General features: G+C 30.2%; 1 protein-coding gene across 17 annotated transcripts in view; it reads right to left on the reverse strand.

The window, feature by feature from the left end:
* LOC145259755 (bromodomain adjacent to zinc finger domain protein 2B-like) overlaps nucleotides 1-18,604 on the reverse strand; it is a 401,536-nt gene that overhangs the window by 22,532 nt on the left and 360,400 nt on the right. For all 17 annotated transcript variants that reach the window (XM_080117486.1, XM_080117484.1, XM_080117483.1 and 14 more), the window contains 5 exons: nucleotides 16,172-17,462; nucleotides 13,259-13,417; nucleotides 10,631-10,851; nucleotides 5,463-5,635; nucleotides 534-735 (listed from right to left, as the gene is read on the reverse strand). In XM_080117486.1, coding sequence (XP_079973612.1) covers nucleotides 534-735; nucleotides 5,463-5,635; nucleotides 10,631-10,851; nucleotides 13,259-13,417; nucleotides 16,172-17,462 — 2,046 coding nt within the window. The remainder of the gene's footprint in view (nucleotides 1-533; nucleotides 736-5,462; nucleotides 5,636-10,630; nucleotides 10,852-13,258; nucleotides 13,418-16,171; nucleotides 17,463-18,604) is intronic.

Here is an 18,604-nt window from a genome sequence, read left to right on the forward strand (position 1 = left end):
CTGACATGCAGAAGTTCAAGTGTAATGTTAACATACATCTTGCTACTCATCTCCCTTCATAATGTCCCTGAAAATTATGTCCCAGATAGTAGCCCTTTACTTCAAAGTGGCACTGTGCTTTGTTTGGGGTGAAAATTGAATTAAAAAAAAAATGTTGCAAAAAAAAATAAGTTTTTTAAACATAGTATTTGAACATGATACACAAAAGAGGGGAAGAAGGAAAAAAGTTACAAACGCGTTTGCCCACACGACCACGAGTGCTTATGACGTCATCATATTGCAAAATAAGTTTTTTAAACATAGTTTTAGTTAATTACGCATACGTGACTTGCGAAAAGAGCGACGCAAAAATCGGACATCCCTTCCAAAAAGTTGACCACCACAGAATTAATCTTTTGTTCTAATTTTTACATATTATGCATCAGAGACATTGCTCTTTCAGATGGTACTGGTTTCCACCCAGCTGAATGCAGCTGACCAAAGTTTAGTGAGCATACAGACAGGTCTCCTTTATATATTAAATAACGACTTACCACTTTCATAATTGATTTTTCCCAAGCTATTGAATTCGCTAACAAATTCGCACACAGAGTTAACTGCGCGGCTGACGACGATGAGTGGACGGCATTACGCCACGTGAGCAATCCAGGCGGCACGTCTTCTTCCTCATCTTTACTGTCATGGCAACTGCTAGAGTGGTTGTCTCCCGGCAGAGTGATATGAGCCAAGTTGAGGCTGCAAAATAGAAAAAAAGAAAACACTTTTTTTTTTAGATTTAGAAAAAGAATTAAATAAAATTGTGACCGTTTTTCATTTTTATGCGATTTACAAATTATTTAAAAAAAATTTTTTTTACCATTTTTGAGATGAGGTTATCATTTGGACTATTGCTCTAATCTTGGGTGTTAGTTTCACAAACAATGTTTCAGTCGATGTAACCTCTGACCTTCTTCAGGTGTATCTTGTCGAACTCGAGAATGTTCACAGAATTTCAAACGAAAACATTTAATTCATCACTATGACTGTATAGAAGTCCTACATAATTCACGATTGTATTTTTCAGTCCCCCGCACTGAAGATTGAACCTTCTATCTCCAAAAATATAACTATTACAGCTGAATTTTACTAAGTACTTTATCCATTGCGTGACGGGTCCTTCTGAACAATTCTAAAACAAATTTTAGGAGCTTAAATCTATTTTTTTGTTTCTAGATGTAAATATCACTATTTACTACTACGTATTATGACTATATGTTAGTGATGGGAAAATGTTAATACTTTTCCCGATTCTGATACAATTTTTTTTTTTTTTTAATTTTTATTTTACATAGACGTCACCACTTATCAAGGCCGATCAGCCACTCAAGGATAAGGGTTAAAGAGTGTAGAGTAGTCAAAAGGACAATATAGTAATCGATAGTAATGGAAGTTCGGTAAATTTGTTAACTTAAGTGGAACGGCTCATCAGAAACTTGTTCACGTTGGACTTGAAGACAACCAAGCTGGAAAGCAGGAAAATGGAAGACAATTCCACAGGCGTGCAGTTCTAAGAAAGAAGCTTTGATCATGGAATCTATGTTTAGGTTTAGGCACACATAAAGAGTGGAGAAAATTATTGATAATGTTTTCAACTAGTCTAGTGTTTCTTGTGAAAGTTTGGCGAGGGAGGACCAATTACAGATTCCGATTCTTTATATTACCGTAAAAAAAAAAAAAAAAAAAAGTTAATGTGCAGATATTTTCACAAACGTAATAACACACTGGGGGGAGGGGAGATCTATAAATTTTAGTTTTATTGGTGATTTAAAAATGAATAAATATTTATTATTGCATTATTACTACCAGCAGTGGAAGATAGATTTTGTTTTTAAACTTTTTATCTTTTTATTTGATTTTGTTTTTAAACAAAATCAAATAAAAAGATAAAATGAAAAAAAAAATAAAAGATAAAATAAAAAGATAAAATGAAAAAAAAATAAAAGATAAAATAAAAAGATAAAATGAAAAAAAAATAAAAGATAAAATAAAAAGATAAAATGAAAAAAAAATAAAAGATAAAATAAAAAGATAAAATGAAAAAAAATAAAAGATAAAATAAAAAGATAAAATGAAAAAAAAATAAAAGATAAAATAAAAAGATAAAATGAAAAAAAAATAAGATAAAATAAAAAGATAAAATGAAAAAAAAATAAAAAATAAAAAGATAAAATGAAAAAAAATAAAAGATAAAATAAAGATAAAATGAAAAAAAAATAAAAGATAAAATGAAAAAAAAATAAAAGATAAAATAAAAAGATAAAATGAAAAAAAAATAAGATAAAATAAAAAGATAAAATGAAAAAAAAAAAAAAAATAAAAAGATAAAATGAAAAAAAATAAAAGATAAAAAGATAAAATGAAAAAAAAATAAAAGATAAAATAAAGATAAAATGCAAAAAAAATAAAAGATAAAATAAAAAGATAAAATGCAAAAAAAATAAAAGATAAAATAAAAAGATAAAATGAAAAAAAAATAAAAGATAAAATAAAAAGATAAAATGAAAAAAAAATAAAAGATAAAATAAAAAGATAAAATGAAAAAAAATAAAAGATAAAATAAAAAGATAAAATGAAAAAAAATAAAAGATAAAATAAAAAGATAAAATGAAAAAAAATAAAAGATAAAATAAAAAGATAAAATGAAAAAAAAATAAAAGATAAAATAAAAAGATAAAATGAAAAAAAAATAAAAGATAAAATAAAAAGATAAAATGAAAAAAAAATAAAAGATAAAATAAAAAGATAAAATGAAAAAAAAATAAAAGATAAAATAAAAAGATAAAATGAAAAAAAATAAAAGATAAAATAAAAAGATAAAATGAAAAAAAATAAAAGATAAAATAAAAAGATAAAATGAAAAAAAAATAAAAGATAAAATAAAAAGATAAAATGAAAAAAAAATAAAAGATAAAATAAAAAGATAAAATGAAAAAAAAATAAAAGATAAAATAAAAAGATAAAATGAAAAAAAAAAAAAAGATAAAATAAAAAGATAAAATGAAAAAAAATAAAAGATAAAATAAAAAGATAAAATGAAAAAAAAAAAAGTGGTAGTAGGCAAGCAGGCAGGCTTGAACCCATACCGCAAAGGAAAAGAACATGAAAAAAAAAAAAAAAAAAACATGACGTCTTTGCCGTTGCGTCCATTGCCAAACGGGAAGTGGTGAAGGTTTAAGTTAAGGCTAGTCAATCAAAAAGAGGGGATGACTTTAAAAAAAAAAAAAAAAAGCGACCTCTCCTTGTAGAAAAGTGGCCAGTTGAGGGTGAAGGAATTAATGTTTTAGCCAATTTTTTTATATTTGTCGTCCAAAGGGTCGAGCTTCAAAATGATACCAATCTTGTAAAAATCCGTGGCCTCTGTCAAAAGTTTTAGGCAGACATACATATATACATACGTATACTAATAGATTTGCTATTTCTTGAGTTATCTTATTCTGCAACTTTTCTGTCAATAATTTTTAATTTGTTCCGTAAGAGATACGTAATCATTATCTTCAACAGTGTTGTTATATTTAAGCATGCAGACTCAGCAGGTTGTGTTTGAGAAAGTCACAAAAGAAAAAAAAAAAAAAAAAAAAAAAAAAGAAATCTGACGCAACTTTTTCTAGTTGAAATAAAAGGCATTTATTAACAGTACTTTCCAACAACAAATTGCATCTTGTTTTAAAAATTCACCTTGTAGTTTACAAAACTCTGCCGTGTCGATATGTCAGCTTGTCCCGTCACCACGTGGGTTTTAAATCTCTCACGCCGGCCTGTTTTCACCATGTGGGTGTTTTTGTTTTAATCTTTGTTTTTCTCTCCGCTGCTATGTCTGCAACTTACCTAATGGCACACAGTCGTCAGACCATTTTTTTTGTTCAAAGTTTGGATTGCATCTTATTTTAAAATTCCTCTCACATTGACACGTGCTTCCAAATCTTGTCGCCCATACAGTTCTTGCTATCGCAGGAAGGACACATGCTTTTTCACCAGTTGCCACCCACATGTGTACATTTCTTAAGATTACAATTAAGATTAAGACAATAATAATTACTTAGATGTAAATAAATAAAAATTAAATTAAAATAAAATAAAAATTAAGAATAAATTATAAATTAAAAATCAAAAATAAATTAAAAATACAAAAATATATAAAAAATATATAAAAATAAAAAATTATAAATTAAAAGTAAAACAAAAATATATGAAAAATAAAAAAATTATAAATTAAAAATAAAATAGACATAAAATAAAAACATTAAATAAAAGTAAAATAATAAAAAATAAATTATAAAATTAATAAATAAATGAAAAATGAACTAAAAATAAATTAAAAATTAATAAAGTAAAAATAAAAATAAATTTAAAATGTTTTATAAAAAATAATATAAAATGAAAACAAAATTTTTTCAAAAATAAAAAATAAATAAAAAATAAATAAAAAATAAAATAAAAAATAAATAAAAAATCAAATAAATAAAAAATCAATAAATAAAAAAATAAAAAAAATAAAAATAAAAAATAAAAAAATTAAATAAATAAAGAATAAATAAATAAAGAATAAACAAATGAATAAAAATAAATAAATAAAAATAAATAAAAAATCAATAAAAATGAATAAAAAATAAAATAAATTAAAAATAACTAAATAAAAAATAACTAAATAAAAAATAACTAAATAAAAAATAACTAAATAAAAAATAACTAAATAAAAAATAACTAAATAAGAAATAACTAAATAAAAAATAACTAAATAAAAAATAAATAAATAAAAAATAAATAAATAAAAAATAAATAACTAAATTAAAAATAAATAAAAAATAAATAAAAAATAAATAAATAAAAAATAAATAAATAAAAAATAAATAAATAAAAAATAAATAAATAAAAAATAAATAAATAAAAAATAAATAAATTAAAAATAAATAAATCAAAAATAAATACGTTAAAAATAAATACATTAAAAATAAATACATTAAAAATAAATAAATTAAAAAAAATTTTTTTTTTAAATTTAAAAAAAAATAATAAATATATAAAAATAAATAAAAAATAAATAAAAAAATAAAAGAAATATTTTTACTTATTTTTATATATTTATTTTTTTTATTTTTTATTTATTTATTTTTAATTTATCCATTTTTTATTTATAAATAAAAAATAAATAAATAACAAATAAAAAAAATAAAAAATAAATCAAAAAAATAAATAAAAAATAAATATATAAAAAATAAAAAAATAAATAAATAAAAAATAAATAAATAAAAAATAAATAAATAAAAAATAAATAAAAAATAAAAAAATAAATAAATAAATAAAAAAATAAATAAATAAAAAAATAAATAAATAAAAAGTAAATAAATAAAAAGCTGTGGACATACACACACACAAATAAAAGACAAATCATTAAAAAAAAAAAAAAATAGAAAGCGTACACTCACCTTTTACATAATGGAGGTTTTAAGTATCGCCGCTCAATATTTTTTTCAAGTTTTATTAATCGTTCACGAGCATTTTCGAGCAAAGATTGATTCTCGTCCGGTTTCTCTTCAACTGGTTTTTCTTTAGGCTTCCCGGCAGATTCGGAAGATGCTTTCTGAGCTAATCTTGAACCCTGGAGGAAAAAAAAAAAAAATCAGATATGAAAACCAATTTTGAAACACAAGTTCCATTACTTTTCAGATAACTTGAAAACAATTCAAACTTGCAATATCAGCCTTGAAATGCCTATAATTTTCGATTAGTCACTTAAAATCACTTTAATATTTTTTCTTAAAAAAAATTAATTGATCAACTCTAAGATAAAAATAAGCTGATTTAAATATTCGGTACATGTCCAGAATTCACCAACACACACAAAAAAAAAAAAAACTCATGCTACACATACCTGTGATGAAAAATTCCAAAATTTACAAAAAAGATCCAGTAGTTTATTTCATATAAAAGACATTTATTTTTTTTTTTAGACAATCTTAGGAAATTAGTGGGAAATCATAGGCATTACAAAGCTGATCTTTCACAAGCTTGAATTATTATTACTTTATCTCCTTTTGTTTCTTCAAGATGGCGGCGCAAGACAGTCCCTTTTCGCTTACTCGTAAAATTTTACTTTCTTAAAAATAAAATTACTTGATGAATTTTACATAATTTTTGTTCTGTCACAAGTGTATGAATTCTTTTTATCGAATTTTGTACGAGAACCAAATATTCTATTGCCTGCTATTAATATATTATTAACTAAAACTGTACAATTTAAAATAAAATATCTTTTAAAAAAATCTATTTGCTATCAACTAAAACTGTACAATTTAAAAATAAATACATTTAAAACATTTTTCATTGATTTTAAGTTTTACTTGTTGTGGCCAAAAGATGGAAAATAATGTTTTAAAAATAATTAATTCTTACAAATTTAATAAGACGTAATAACATTTGTTTCAACTTTTTAAGATGTTTTGTTGACAATTTTCTTTTTATGAACGCAGAAAGAGTAATTTTTTTCTAAATTCCTTGATTCCAGTAAAGCAACTGGCCCTGACAGCATTCCAGTTATGGTGTTGAAAAAGCTTCAACCAGAACTTGCCCCCATACTTACAAAACTGTTTAAGCGTTGCCTTAAGGAGAAGTGCTTCCCAACACCCTGGAAAACCTCATCAGTATGTCCTGTATTTAAGAATTCAGGTGATAAGTCATCTACCTCTCAGTACAGACCAATAAGTCTCTTGTGTGTCATGAGTAAGTTGCTGGAATCCATATTAAATAAAGAAGTAGTCAACCATCTCAGCAGAAATAACCTTCTTAGTGACATGCAATATGGTTTCCATTCTGCTAGATCTATAGCAGATGTGCTAACAGTTATACCTCATAGGATTAGTGAATCTCTCGACAAAGGCTTCCTTTCTAGGGCAATTGCTCTTGACATATCAAAGGCCTTCGACAAGGTATGGCATAAAGGCTTATTTCACAAGATTTCTAGCTACGGTATAACTGGAAATATTTTCTCTATTAAATCATTTCTCTCCGATAGGGTCATAAGAGTAGTGGTTGATGGGCAGAAATCAGAGGCCCACAGTATTAATGCTGGAGTCCCTCAGGAGTCCATCCTGGGCCCAACTCTCTTCCTGATCTACATCAATGGTTTCCCAAAACACATACTTAAATCATTCGTTGACATCTATGCTGATGACACGACCATCTACGGCAACACATCAAAGGCTGTAAATGACAAAGTTCTCTCTGATTCTCTCTTCTCTGATCGTGAGCGCATGGTACAGAAGCCACTCGAGGATAAGGTTTATTGCGTGTACAGTAATCAATGGGATAATATCGTAGTAATCGTTAGTAATGGAGATTTGATAAAGTGTCTTACTTAAGGGGGCAGTTTATCAGGAATTTGTTTATGTTGGACTTGAAGACATCCACGTTGTAGTCAGGTGGGAAGCAGGCAATGGAAGAGAGTTCCACAGGCGTGCACTTCTAAGAGAGAAGCTTTGTTCATGGTATCTACGTTTTGATTTAGGCACAGATAAAGAATAGGGAAAATTATTGACAGTGATTTCAACTAGACTGGTGTTTTTCATGAAAGATTGGCGAGGGGGTACCAGTGATTGGAGCTAAGATGAGCACCTGCCATGAAAATAACAATAAAACAAAGACAGGCTCGCAACGTCTCTTCTGTGAGAGAGAAGTTGCAGGGTAGAGAAAAGGGCATCCCCCACTAAACCACGAAGTCTATTTTGTACTCTGTCAAGGCAGGATAGGTTATTTTTAGCAGTACCTGCCCAGATGTGGCAGCAGTACTCCATCCTTGAGCGTACTTGGCTTTTATATAGATAGAGAATTGCATCATTACAAAATTCCCACTGTTTACTATGCTAAAATCACAATGACTAATGTATACCTATTAACCCTTATCCTTGAGTGGCCTCCGGGCCTTGATAAGTGGTGACACCCATGTAAAAAAAAAAAAAAAAAAAAAAAAAAAGATATCTTTTGGAGCGGTAGAAGGATCCTACCATTTTTCCAGCAACCTTGGCAACACACTTGATGTACATGTTTATTTTGGATATATTAATATTTCTGTCAGTGTTAGGCCCTTTTATTTCATTAACTTCCTCTATTTATTTCTCTCCTTTTCTTGTTCTCTGTCTACCCCCTCTCTCTATCTCCATATATCTTTCTTTTTTCTCTCTTTCTGTCCCCCCCTCCTCTCTCTAAACATAGAATTTTAAAATGACTACACAAAAATACAGCAGTGTTTCTATTCGTGATATCTTTCACACACTAACTTGATTCTTCTGTTATTATTATTTTATATAGTTTATTTTTTTTACACCAACGCTCTCCTCCCAGGCATTACCTACTTCTTTCGGTGGCAGCGAAGAAGTCACATTGGTTTTCATGAGGAATGGTGCATCTTCTCCAAGTGAAAGTAGAAAAACAAAGCGGGATAATCCATCAGACAAGAAATCTCATCCTGGAATCCAGTAAGACTAAGAAACCACAAGAAAGTTATACTATCACATATTTAAATGGTCAATTGGGGAGAGGAAAAATTATGTTCTCAACTTCTTTACCAACTCAGTGTTCGAGAGGTAAAGAAGTTCAATGGAATAGATTTTGTCTCATTTTGTTGAAAGTTATGGCTTGGAAGACTTAAAAAAGGAGTCAGAGTCTTAATATTTTTAGAATCCCAGGAGTCAGAGTCAAACTGTATACTTTATGATCACAACCGAGTTTTTCTCAGGAAAAATGCGATTAACCATGACAATTGGTGGTTGGAGAGTAAAGGTGCAATCATGCTTAAAACCTATTAGAGTTTAACATTTCATTTCTTTTATCATTAATGTGTGTTGACTGCATAATTTATCATTCAGTTTTTATATTTCTCATAATCAATGTATTATCTATCATCAAAGTCTTTGGTTTGCTTAAAATATTTGTCACATTTAGCAATTCATGGTGGGAGTGTTATGTTAATGAAAGCTAGTTTTACAACATCAGTTTCAACCATGTTTTTAACTAATACATATGTAACACAAATTTTCCAGCAACTAATCAACTGCATTTCTTTTTATCACAGTTACAGAAACTTAGGTTTTGGAAGGCGTCAAAATAAGAATGCTAACAGTCGGATAATTTAATTTGTAAAGAATTAACAATCTGAATATTGAAAAATTTTAAAAAAGGAGTCAGAGTCTTAATATTTTTAGAATCCCAGGAGTCAGAGTCAAATTGTATACTTTATGATTACTCAACTCTGCTTTTAATTCAAACTAAATCATGAAATGAAATTTGCTACTAGACTAATTTAGTGAGCAACAGAATTTGATGTAACATACTATCAATTCGTTTACACTGAACCTGCTGATAGATTTTATCTCATTCTGCTTAAATTTAACCATAGTTATGGCTTCAGAGGCAAATTCAAGTGACAGCCGTACAAGTGTTAAATGTAAGTATTCATATATTAATTCATTTTATTTATTCACTTACATTAAATTTTGAAGTTATGGCTTGGAAGACTTAAAAAAGGAGTCGGAGTTTAAATATTTTTAGAATTCCAGGAGTCAGAGTAAAACCATATACTTTATGTTTGCACAACTTTTTTTTGACAAACAAATCACCACTTATCAAGACCTGGAGGCCACTCGAGGACAAGGGTTAATGAGTGTACGGTAGTCAATGAGACAATACCGTAGTAATCGTTAGCAGTGGAAATTTGGTAAATTGGATTACTTAAGGGGACGGCTCATCAAGAACTTGTTTACGTTTGACTTGAAGACAACCATATTGTAGTCAGCTGGAAAGCAGGAAAATGAAAAGAGTTCCACAGGCGTGCAGTTCTAAGAAAGTAACTTTGTTCATGGAATCTACGTTTAGGTTTAGGCACGGATAAAGAGTGGGGGAAGTTATTGATAGTGGTTCCAGCTAGACGAGTGTTTATCGTGAAAGTCAGGCAAGGGGACACATAGATGAGCACTTGGCATGAAAATAACGGTAAAACAGAGAAAGGTTAACAATGTCTCTTTTTTTTTTACATAGGCATCACCACATTATCAAGGCCAAGAGGCCACTCAAGGATAAGGGTTAAAGAGTGTACATTAGAAAGGGAAGGAGGTTGCTAGGCTAGGCGTTTGAGAGAGAAAGAAGAACTTTGATGGGATATTTGAATATCTATAAGGATAGGCTCGCAACGTCTCTTCTGTGGGAGAGAAGTTGCAGGGTAGAGAAAAGGGCATCCCCCATTAAGCCACGTATTATCTATATGGGAAGAGGGAGGTCTTTTTCCATGAAATTTTTTATTTGGCCAATCAACTCTGGTGATCTGACTTCCTTATTCTGTCCACAACTCTCATCTTGTCGTTATCACTCATCTTGTTACTCAAACATTTATGCCCGATTCATGCAAGATAATCCAACAGCAGTCAGAAGTGTCCCATAGTTTTCATCGGCATCTTTATAAGTTTCAAACAGAATCTTTGAGTGAAGTAAAACCAAACAAGCCGGTAAATATACTTAGTTGACGGTACGTACAGAATGTTTTTTGTCTAAAAGACATTTGTTTTATTTAAAGAATATTTACGCAGATTTCAAAACTAGTTTTTACCTTGGTGGACGCTTGTTCATCATGTCGATCGCGATCTTGACTGCGGATTTTCACTTGCAAACTTGCAGAATAAACTCGTTCCTCAAGTTTCATGATTTCTTCTAAGACTTCGTTCTCGACCTGATGGGCCACTGCAGACATTACATTGGAATCGTTATCTGTTGGTGGCGCGCCAGTTGTTGACACAAACCGAAATTCATCTCGTTCTTTTAATTTGAATTCTGAAGAAGAAAAACATGAAAAAAAAATTAATTATTAATGAGTAAGAAATAAAATATGAAATAAACAAAAAATAAATATACAAAATAATGGTACAAAAAAAAAATAAAATAAAAATAAATATAAGTATAAAATAATAAAAAATAAAATAAATATAAAGAAAATAAATTCATACAAAAAATAAACAAAAAATAAATACAAAATAAAATACATAAATAAAATAAAAAATATATAAAAATAAAATAAAAATAAAAAATTAAAAAAAAATAAAAAATAAAATAAAAATAAAAAATAAAATAAAATAAAAAATAAAATAAAATAAAAAATAAAATAAACATAAAATAAAAATAAAAATAAAAAATAAAATAAAAAATAAAATAAAATAAAAAATAACAAAAATAAAAAATAAAAATAAAAATAAATAAAATAAAAATAAAAATAAATAAAATAAAAATAAAAATAAATAAAATAAAAATAAAAAACTAAAATAAAAAATAAAAAACTAAATAAAAAATAACATAAAAATAAAAAACATAAAAATAAAAAATAACAAAAATAAAAAAATAAAATAAAAATATAATAAAAAAAATAAAAATAAAATAAAAATACAAAATAAAATAAAAAAATAAAAATAAAAAACAAAAAATAAAATAAAAAAAAACAAAAAATAAAATAAAACATAAAATCAATATAAAAATAAAAACAAATAAAAAATAAAAATAAAAACAAAATAAAAATAAAAACAAAATAAAAATAAAAAATAAAAACCAGGTAAAAATAAAAACTAAATAAAAATAAAAACTAAATAAAAATAAAAACTAAATAAAAATAAAAAATAAATAAAAAAAAATACAAAATAAAAAATACAAAATAAAAATAAATGCAAAATAAAATAAATGCAAAATAAAATAAATGCAAAATAAATACATAAATAAAAATAAAAAATTAAATAAAAAATATAATACATAGACAAAAAAAAATAAATACATGAATTAGTTTATTGCTAATTGCCTAGGGCGTCCCTAACAGAGAATGTTGATAGAGCTGCTCAGGCATTTTCATGTTACACTGTGCTCACTTTTCTATCCCCACCTTCTGACCTTGTGTCATATCTTCCCATGATGGAAGGGGGTCAAATAGTGGGAGGGGATTAAATAAAAACAGATGAGAAAAAACTAGAATGACCAGTTTTTACACTTTGTTTTTTTTTTGTTAAGATGCACGTTGAAGAGCATGATTCACACTGTTGCCCCCCCCCCCATACAGGTCGCTAATATAGGCTGACCCAAAAAAAATGCCACTCATAGAATCTTTAATTCACATTTAATACAAATGAACTTCAATCTATACCTGACTTCTCCACCAAGTTTCAATCAAGAATGTCCAACAGTTTTTTTGTTTTATTGACGACTAGCAGGTCGGCCGGGCGTTGCCCAGTCATAAAATATGCATAAATATTATATTCTAATTAATACAGAAACGGAGACATGTGCATGCAAGTATTATGTTTTTTTCTAAATCGTTCACTTCTTGTGAAAAAAAAAAAAAAAAAAAAAAATACTCGAGCTGAGATCGAAATCAAAACCTAAAGTTAAATACGATAACCATTAGGCCAGCTTGACACTATCTTTACAAAATGTTTTCAAACCTACTTTTTCTTAACATAAATAATCTGTCATGTGAACAATTCACGCATGCGTACTCATGAAACAGTTGACAAGCAGATAAAAATCTGATGAACCCCCCCCCCCTCCCGCCTACCAATTTTTTAAATTTTGTCCCGTTAGTCCCCGTTTTTCTGGATGAAAACCAGTTAAAAAGTTTTCCACCTGTCTGAATACCCTATATGCCAAATTTCAAGTCTGTAAATCTTAAATTTGTTGAATATATAGGTTGAGAAGTGTCCTCACACCCACACTCTCACTTTTATAGATATATAGATTTAACGATAAGCACACCTGGATATGCAATGTGCACAATTGTTAAAAAAACCTTTTGGTGTCAGCCCCATTTTAGTTGTGATGTCCGCAATTCAGGAATAGAAATGTGGGGGATCGTTTTGATCGACATCATCATTCAGAGGAGATAAAAATCTGAAGCGCTAAGATTCGTCGAGTGTGAAGATCCTACAAGGTCACACCTACTGATAATGATAAAACAATTCCCAGTGAGCGGTGATAAAACTGTTGGCCATTTATGACTTAAACTTGGTGGGCAAGTCAAGCGTAGACATTAAAGATGTTATACCAAATATAAATGAAGCTGACAAATTTAAAGAGACTAATGTAAGGTTAAGTGATGGAAAAAATAGAAAGAGAAAGAGAGAACAAAAGAAAAAGAGGGAGAAGGAAAGAGAGAAGAAAGAAAGAAAGAAAGAAAGAAAGAAAAAAAGAAAGAGTTTTGACTGACCATCTTTGACATCTTTGGTGCAGGCCTGACATACAAGGTCAAAATGTTTCTGCAAAGACTTCTGAAGGTTCCTCTCACGTATTCCTCGAGGATGAAGGCACTTTAGCACGCCTTTTAGGTGTTCGATATCTGCAAGGTGCCACCATCCTGTTCGCATTGCTGAAAAAGACAAGTAGCAAATATTAAAATTTTTAAAAGTATTAAATTAAATATGCAATCAATGAAGGTTAGTACTCTGAGAGGGTTCTTCATCTCATCCTTGAAGAGCTCTTATCCTTAATAAGTAGACTCAAAAAAAAAAAATATCATACAAAGAATAATATTCTTTGATGCCGTAGTATTATCTAAATTCCCTAAGCATGTTATGTCGAACCCATATTACGTAGAATGATAGATTTGGAAGGTAAAGGAGTAAAAAAAGAAAATTTTTCCATGAGAAAATTAATGTGTTGAGGAAATGATGTTATGGCAAGAAGTTGACATGATAAAGAAGCCAATAAAAACTTTCTTTTAGCCGTTAGATGTCAAGTCACGTTAGCAAACCCCAACCATGTGTCCAAAGACACAAACAGGTGACCTTTCCATAAGACAAAATCTGTTTACTTAGTTCAAAATAGACTTCGTAGCCTCGTAGGGGATGTCCTTTTCTCTTCCCTGCAACCTCTTTCTCACAGAATAGATGTTGCAAGATTGTCTCTGCTTTATTGTCATTTTCATGGCAAGTGCTCGACTGAGCTCCAATCTATGGTCCCCCCCCTCGCCAAATTTCCACAATAAACACCCGTCTAGCAGAAAACACTATCTTTAATTTCCCCCACTCTTTATCTGTGCCTAAACGTAGATTCCATGAACAAAGTTTCTTTCTTAGAACTGCACGTCTGTGAAATTGCCTTCCGTTTTCCTGCTTTTCAGCTGACTATAATATGGTTGTCTTCAAGTCTAACGTAAACAAGTTTTTGAGCCATTCCATATAAGTTAACAAATTTACCAAATTTCCATTACTAACGATTACTTTATTGTCCAACTGTCTACTGTACACTCTTTAACGCTTATCCTCGAATGTTCTCTTGGCCTTGATAAGTGGTGATGCCTTTGTGAAAAAAAATTCCACAACTACTCCGAAAATTCCTAAATCGACTGTTTTTTAATTCCTGCTTAAATTCCTGACTAAACATTTCAAGTTGTAAATATATATTTTCCCAAAATCCATCGTTTATTTTTCTGATAATAATCATCAATAAGGTTACCCGCAATTGTCCAGTCAATATCTAAGAATTGTATGAGAAAGAAAACTTGGAAAAGGTGATTTCAGTAGTGCTCTGGAGGCATTCTTAATTTTATTTGGATGATTTCATTAGCAATCTAAGCAAGAGCAATAAGCATAAGGTCACAGTTTTCAATTTGGTAAGTGGCACATAGTAACATAAGTGCTCAACATCCTAGATAGAGCAAGTGTGTTTATTCGGTGTTGCCTGGAAATCATCATTAGTCTACATAAAGCAGGTGTTTTTCAATGCAGTGCTGCTCGAGAAAATATTTCCGTAAATTTTTGCTATACTAATTCAGAAAAAATATTCTGTATTGCTTGGGAGTCGGTGCTCAATATTCTTAGATAGAGCAGATGTGTGCAATAATACAATTGTATATTTTCAATATGGGATATGCTTGATGGAGAAGACAAGAAATTTTGGAATACACTAAAATAAATATCGGTTGCATTATATTATTAAGGTGGAAAATAAATATAAGCTGCATTATATTATTAAGGTAGAAAATAAATATAAGCTGCATTATATTATTAAGGTAGAAAATAAATATAAGTTGCATTATATTATTAATGTGGAAAGGGAAGATAAGAAACTGCATAGTTTGGAAATAATTTCATTGTATCTTTCAGAAAATGGGTGGCAATAACTTTAAAATTGAAAGCTCAGGTGACTGACTTCCATTATTTTATATTCAAACACGAGAAAAGTGAGTTGATCAGAAGTGAACGAGGGTGAAGGGAGAGAGATGCGGGGAAAAAAAAGACGAATTGCGATTTAATATAAAGAAGTTATGCACGCGTTGTGAACACTTCTATTTTTTTATTGTCTCAAGATAATGCTGAGAATACATGCTACTAATAATAACACTAATAATAATAACTAACGGGACCTGTGGAAATTCCACAGGAGACTCATTCATATGTAATATATTGATGTTGGCATTCTGTAGATGTTCAGCGTAAATGGAAACACTGATATTATAGTAGCTCTTTTGTTAAAACTGCAAAAGTATTTATCCAAGCTAGCAGGGACGCCCAGCATAGCCAGGTTGTAAAATACGCTTAAATATGATATTTTAATTCTTGCACATTTTGTATATATTATTATAGAGTTAATGCTCTATCGATTTTTATAGAATATAAAGTTGCGATTTCAAAAATGAAAAATATGACTTGGACGCATCAGCTTGAATCGAATCCAAATCCCAAACATACATAAATATATATATATATAACTTTAGTTCCTTCAGCTATAATCAAAACCAAAACTGAAACTTATGAAAAATTCTTGATAAAATTATTCATAAAAAAATAGATTACTAAGGTGCCATCAGCTATAATCGAAACTGAAACCAAGACTTCTGAAGAATTCTTGATAAAATTATTTTTTAAAAATAGATTATTGGAGTGCTATTAGCTATAATCGAAACCGAAACTTATGAGAAATTCTTGGTAAAATGATAAAAAAATAGATGACTTAAGTGCCACTAGCAATAATTGAAACCAAAACCAAACCTTATGAAGAATTCTTGGCAAAATTATTTATGACAAGAAATGGAAGTACATAACAACTAAACGACCCGGATGTAAGCGTGACACATGCTATCGTATTAACATATAGATAATAATAAAAATAGTTGAAATACCTTTAGGTATAGGCTTGAGTTCACCTTGAAGACTCTTCAGTAATCCCTCCGGATCAGGATCCATCATTAAATCCATGCTGGCAGATCCGTTTGGTGTCAACGATGTGAGGCCGGCAGAGTTCATAATAGGGGTGTTATTTAACGATGCAGACGGGGTGGAAGATCGAGAAGAGCAGATTTCCTGGGGGACAGAGGGCACTTTAAAGAATGAATTTGAATTGTTTGTGTTGTCCGCCAAGGGACCGAGGTTCATGTCGACCGGATTCCCTTGGATCTGGCCCATTTGGAATGATGCAAATGTCGGGCTGCGGACCGGAAAGGCATGGAATGGCAGTGGAGGATGAAAGAGGAACGGGGAGTTGTTCAGCATCCGATGTGATATGTTAAGCGGCGATCGAGTCAGAGAAGTCTCGTCACACGGCATTCGGGGAAGGATGCTGAACCATGGTTTCTGCTCATTTATTTCTGTCGCCTTGAGTAGCTGGTCAGTGAAAAGCGGCGGGATGGCCGGGTACGTAGCCATCGACGGCAAAAATGGAAACGCTTCACTTGACGGTTCGTAATCCTTTCTCAAAATGGAATCGATACTAATGAAGCTCGATTTGCTTTCGGAATTGGCAGAAATGGAAGAATTTTTTACAGATGGCGACGTATTTACAGATGACGATAATGACGGTGTTTGCGATGTAAGGCTATGGGAGTTATTTACAGGAGAATTCTTTGGGTTGGGGGACGATGAACCTTCAGACTTCTGTATATGCATCAAGTCACTGAACTTTGTGGTTTCTGGTTTCTGTAGAAATAAATTAGTCGGACTTTCTTGTTTCAGAATCGGACTGTTATTCGGACTGCTACACTTCAATGGTTCCGTCTTCTCGGTTTTTTCCTTGGAAGGTTCCTGCTTCACTGGTGTACTAGAAACGACAGCATCTTCGGTTTCCGCTTCTTCGTCTTCAGCTTCACTTTTCACTTCTTTCTTAATACTGTCTTTAGTATCTTCGTTTTCTGTTGGACATTTGGTTTCTTCCTCTTCCTCCTCTCCTCCCTCGTCATCTTCATCATCGTCATCGTCTGCCTCATTACCATTCTCTTCCTCCTCCTCTTCGTCATCATCATCAGTATCTTCTTCTTCATCTTCGCTGCCCAATGCTCCAGATTCCAAACCCTCCAAGACCAAACGGCCACAATACGGCAGCAACCAATACCGCCGCTTGTAACGGTCCTGGCCAAATGAAACAGCTCTCAGTTTATTTGCCGACTCAAAAACTTTATCGCGATACTGGCTGTGTTGCTGCAGAAAAAAAAAAAAAATTTACAAGGAAAAGAACGAGGAAAATATCATACACGTGTAGATTTTAAACCAACGCATTTTTATTTGTACTTATATTTTTCATAATTTATAATATAGAGTGCAACGATAAAATTGTCGTCTTAGAAAAGACGACATGATTCCATTTCCGTTTGATGAAAACTGGTCTGCTTTTTGTTGCTGCAGACCATCTACTAGTTGGTCAGTTGTATACAAGTCCCAAGAGCGAGAGGAGCCTTATATCATGTCTGAAAGTGACAGTGTTCAAGAGCGAGATCGGAGATGCGCCACTGTACAACTCATGCTCTCTATTGATCCAATTTATGACAACAGGACCATTGCCAGCACCCTCAAAATACATTGCTGGATGGCAACGAATAACAGGGATGTTCCCACGGTGATGAAAACAAAGTTTCTGACCATAGTGATGGCCTTTGGTGTGGTTTCAAGTGAGGGCCACATCATGCCACCTCACATCTTTGAAGTCGGATTGAAAGTCAACACCAAAATGTACCTGGATGTGCTGAAGATGAAAACATCATGTACATGTCAAAATCTGTATCAATTCCAAAATTTACAAAAGATGATCTAGTAGATGATGCACCAGTAGTACTTTAAATAAAAAATAATCCTTTATGTAGAGACATCTTGTCTTTAAAATAGCAACACAAAATTATCGATAACAGTTACCTCCCCCTGAATCTTTCAAACTTTCCAACATTAAAAACATAAAACTCGATAATTTTCATTTTTACTTATCTTTTCCGACTGAATCATTTTTCGTTATTTATATTAATTTCAACAGGACACGTGAGTTTGTAATAATGTTTCAAGTTGTACGAATCTTCATTTGCAGCTTTTAAGAGGGTCCGTCAACTAAAGATTAAAAGCGAACCAAGTACGTTTCTCCATTGAATAATGTAAAAACCAAGAGAACTGTTATTTGCCCCTTTCTGCCGAAAATGTTATGTGTCCATTGTTAAACGTATCTGCTAATATATCAACACTGTTGCAAGTGTTATACACGCATCAATTCAACACTACATGGTCACGTATATACACTCTCTATACACACATTCATTAGAAGAACATTTGGTACTTGTACAGTTTAATCAAGACAGTAA

This window comes from Euprymna scolopes, chromosome 35, assembly GCF_053919585.1.
Source record: "Euprymna scolopes isolate OS-2025 chromosome 35, ASM5391958v1, whole genome shotgun sequence".
NCBI lineage: Eukaryota > Metazoa > Mollusca > Cephalopoda > Sepiida > Sepiolidae > Euprymna > Euprymna scolopes.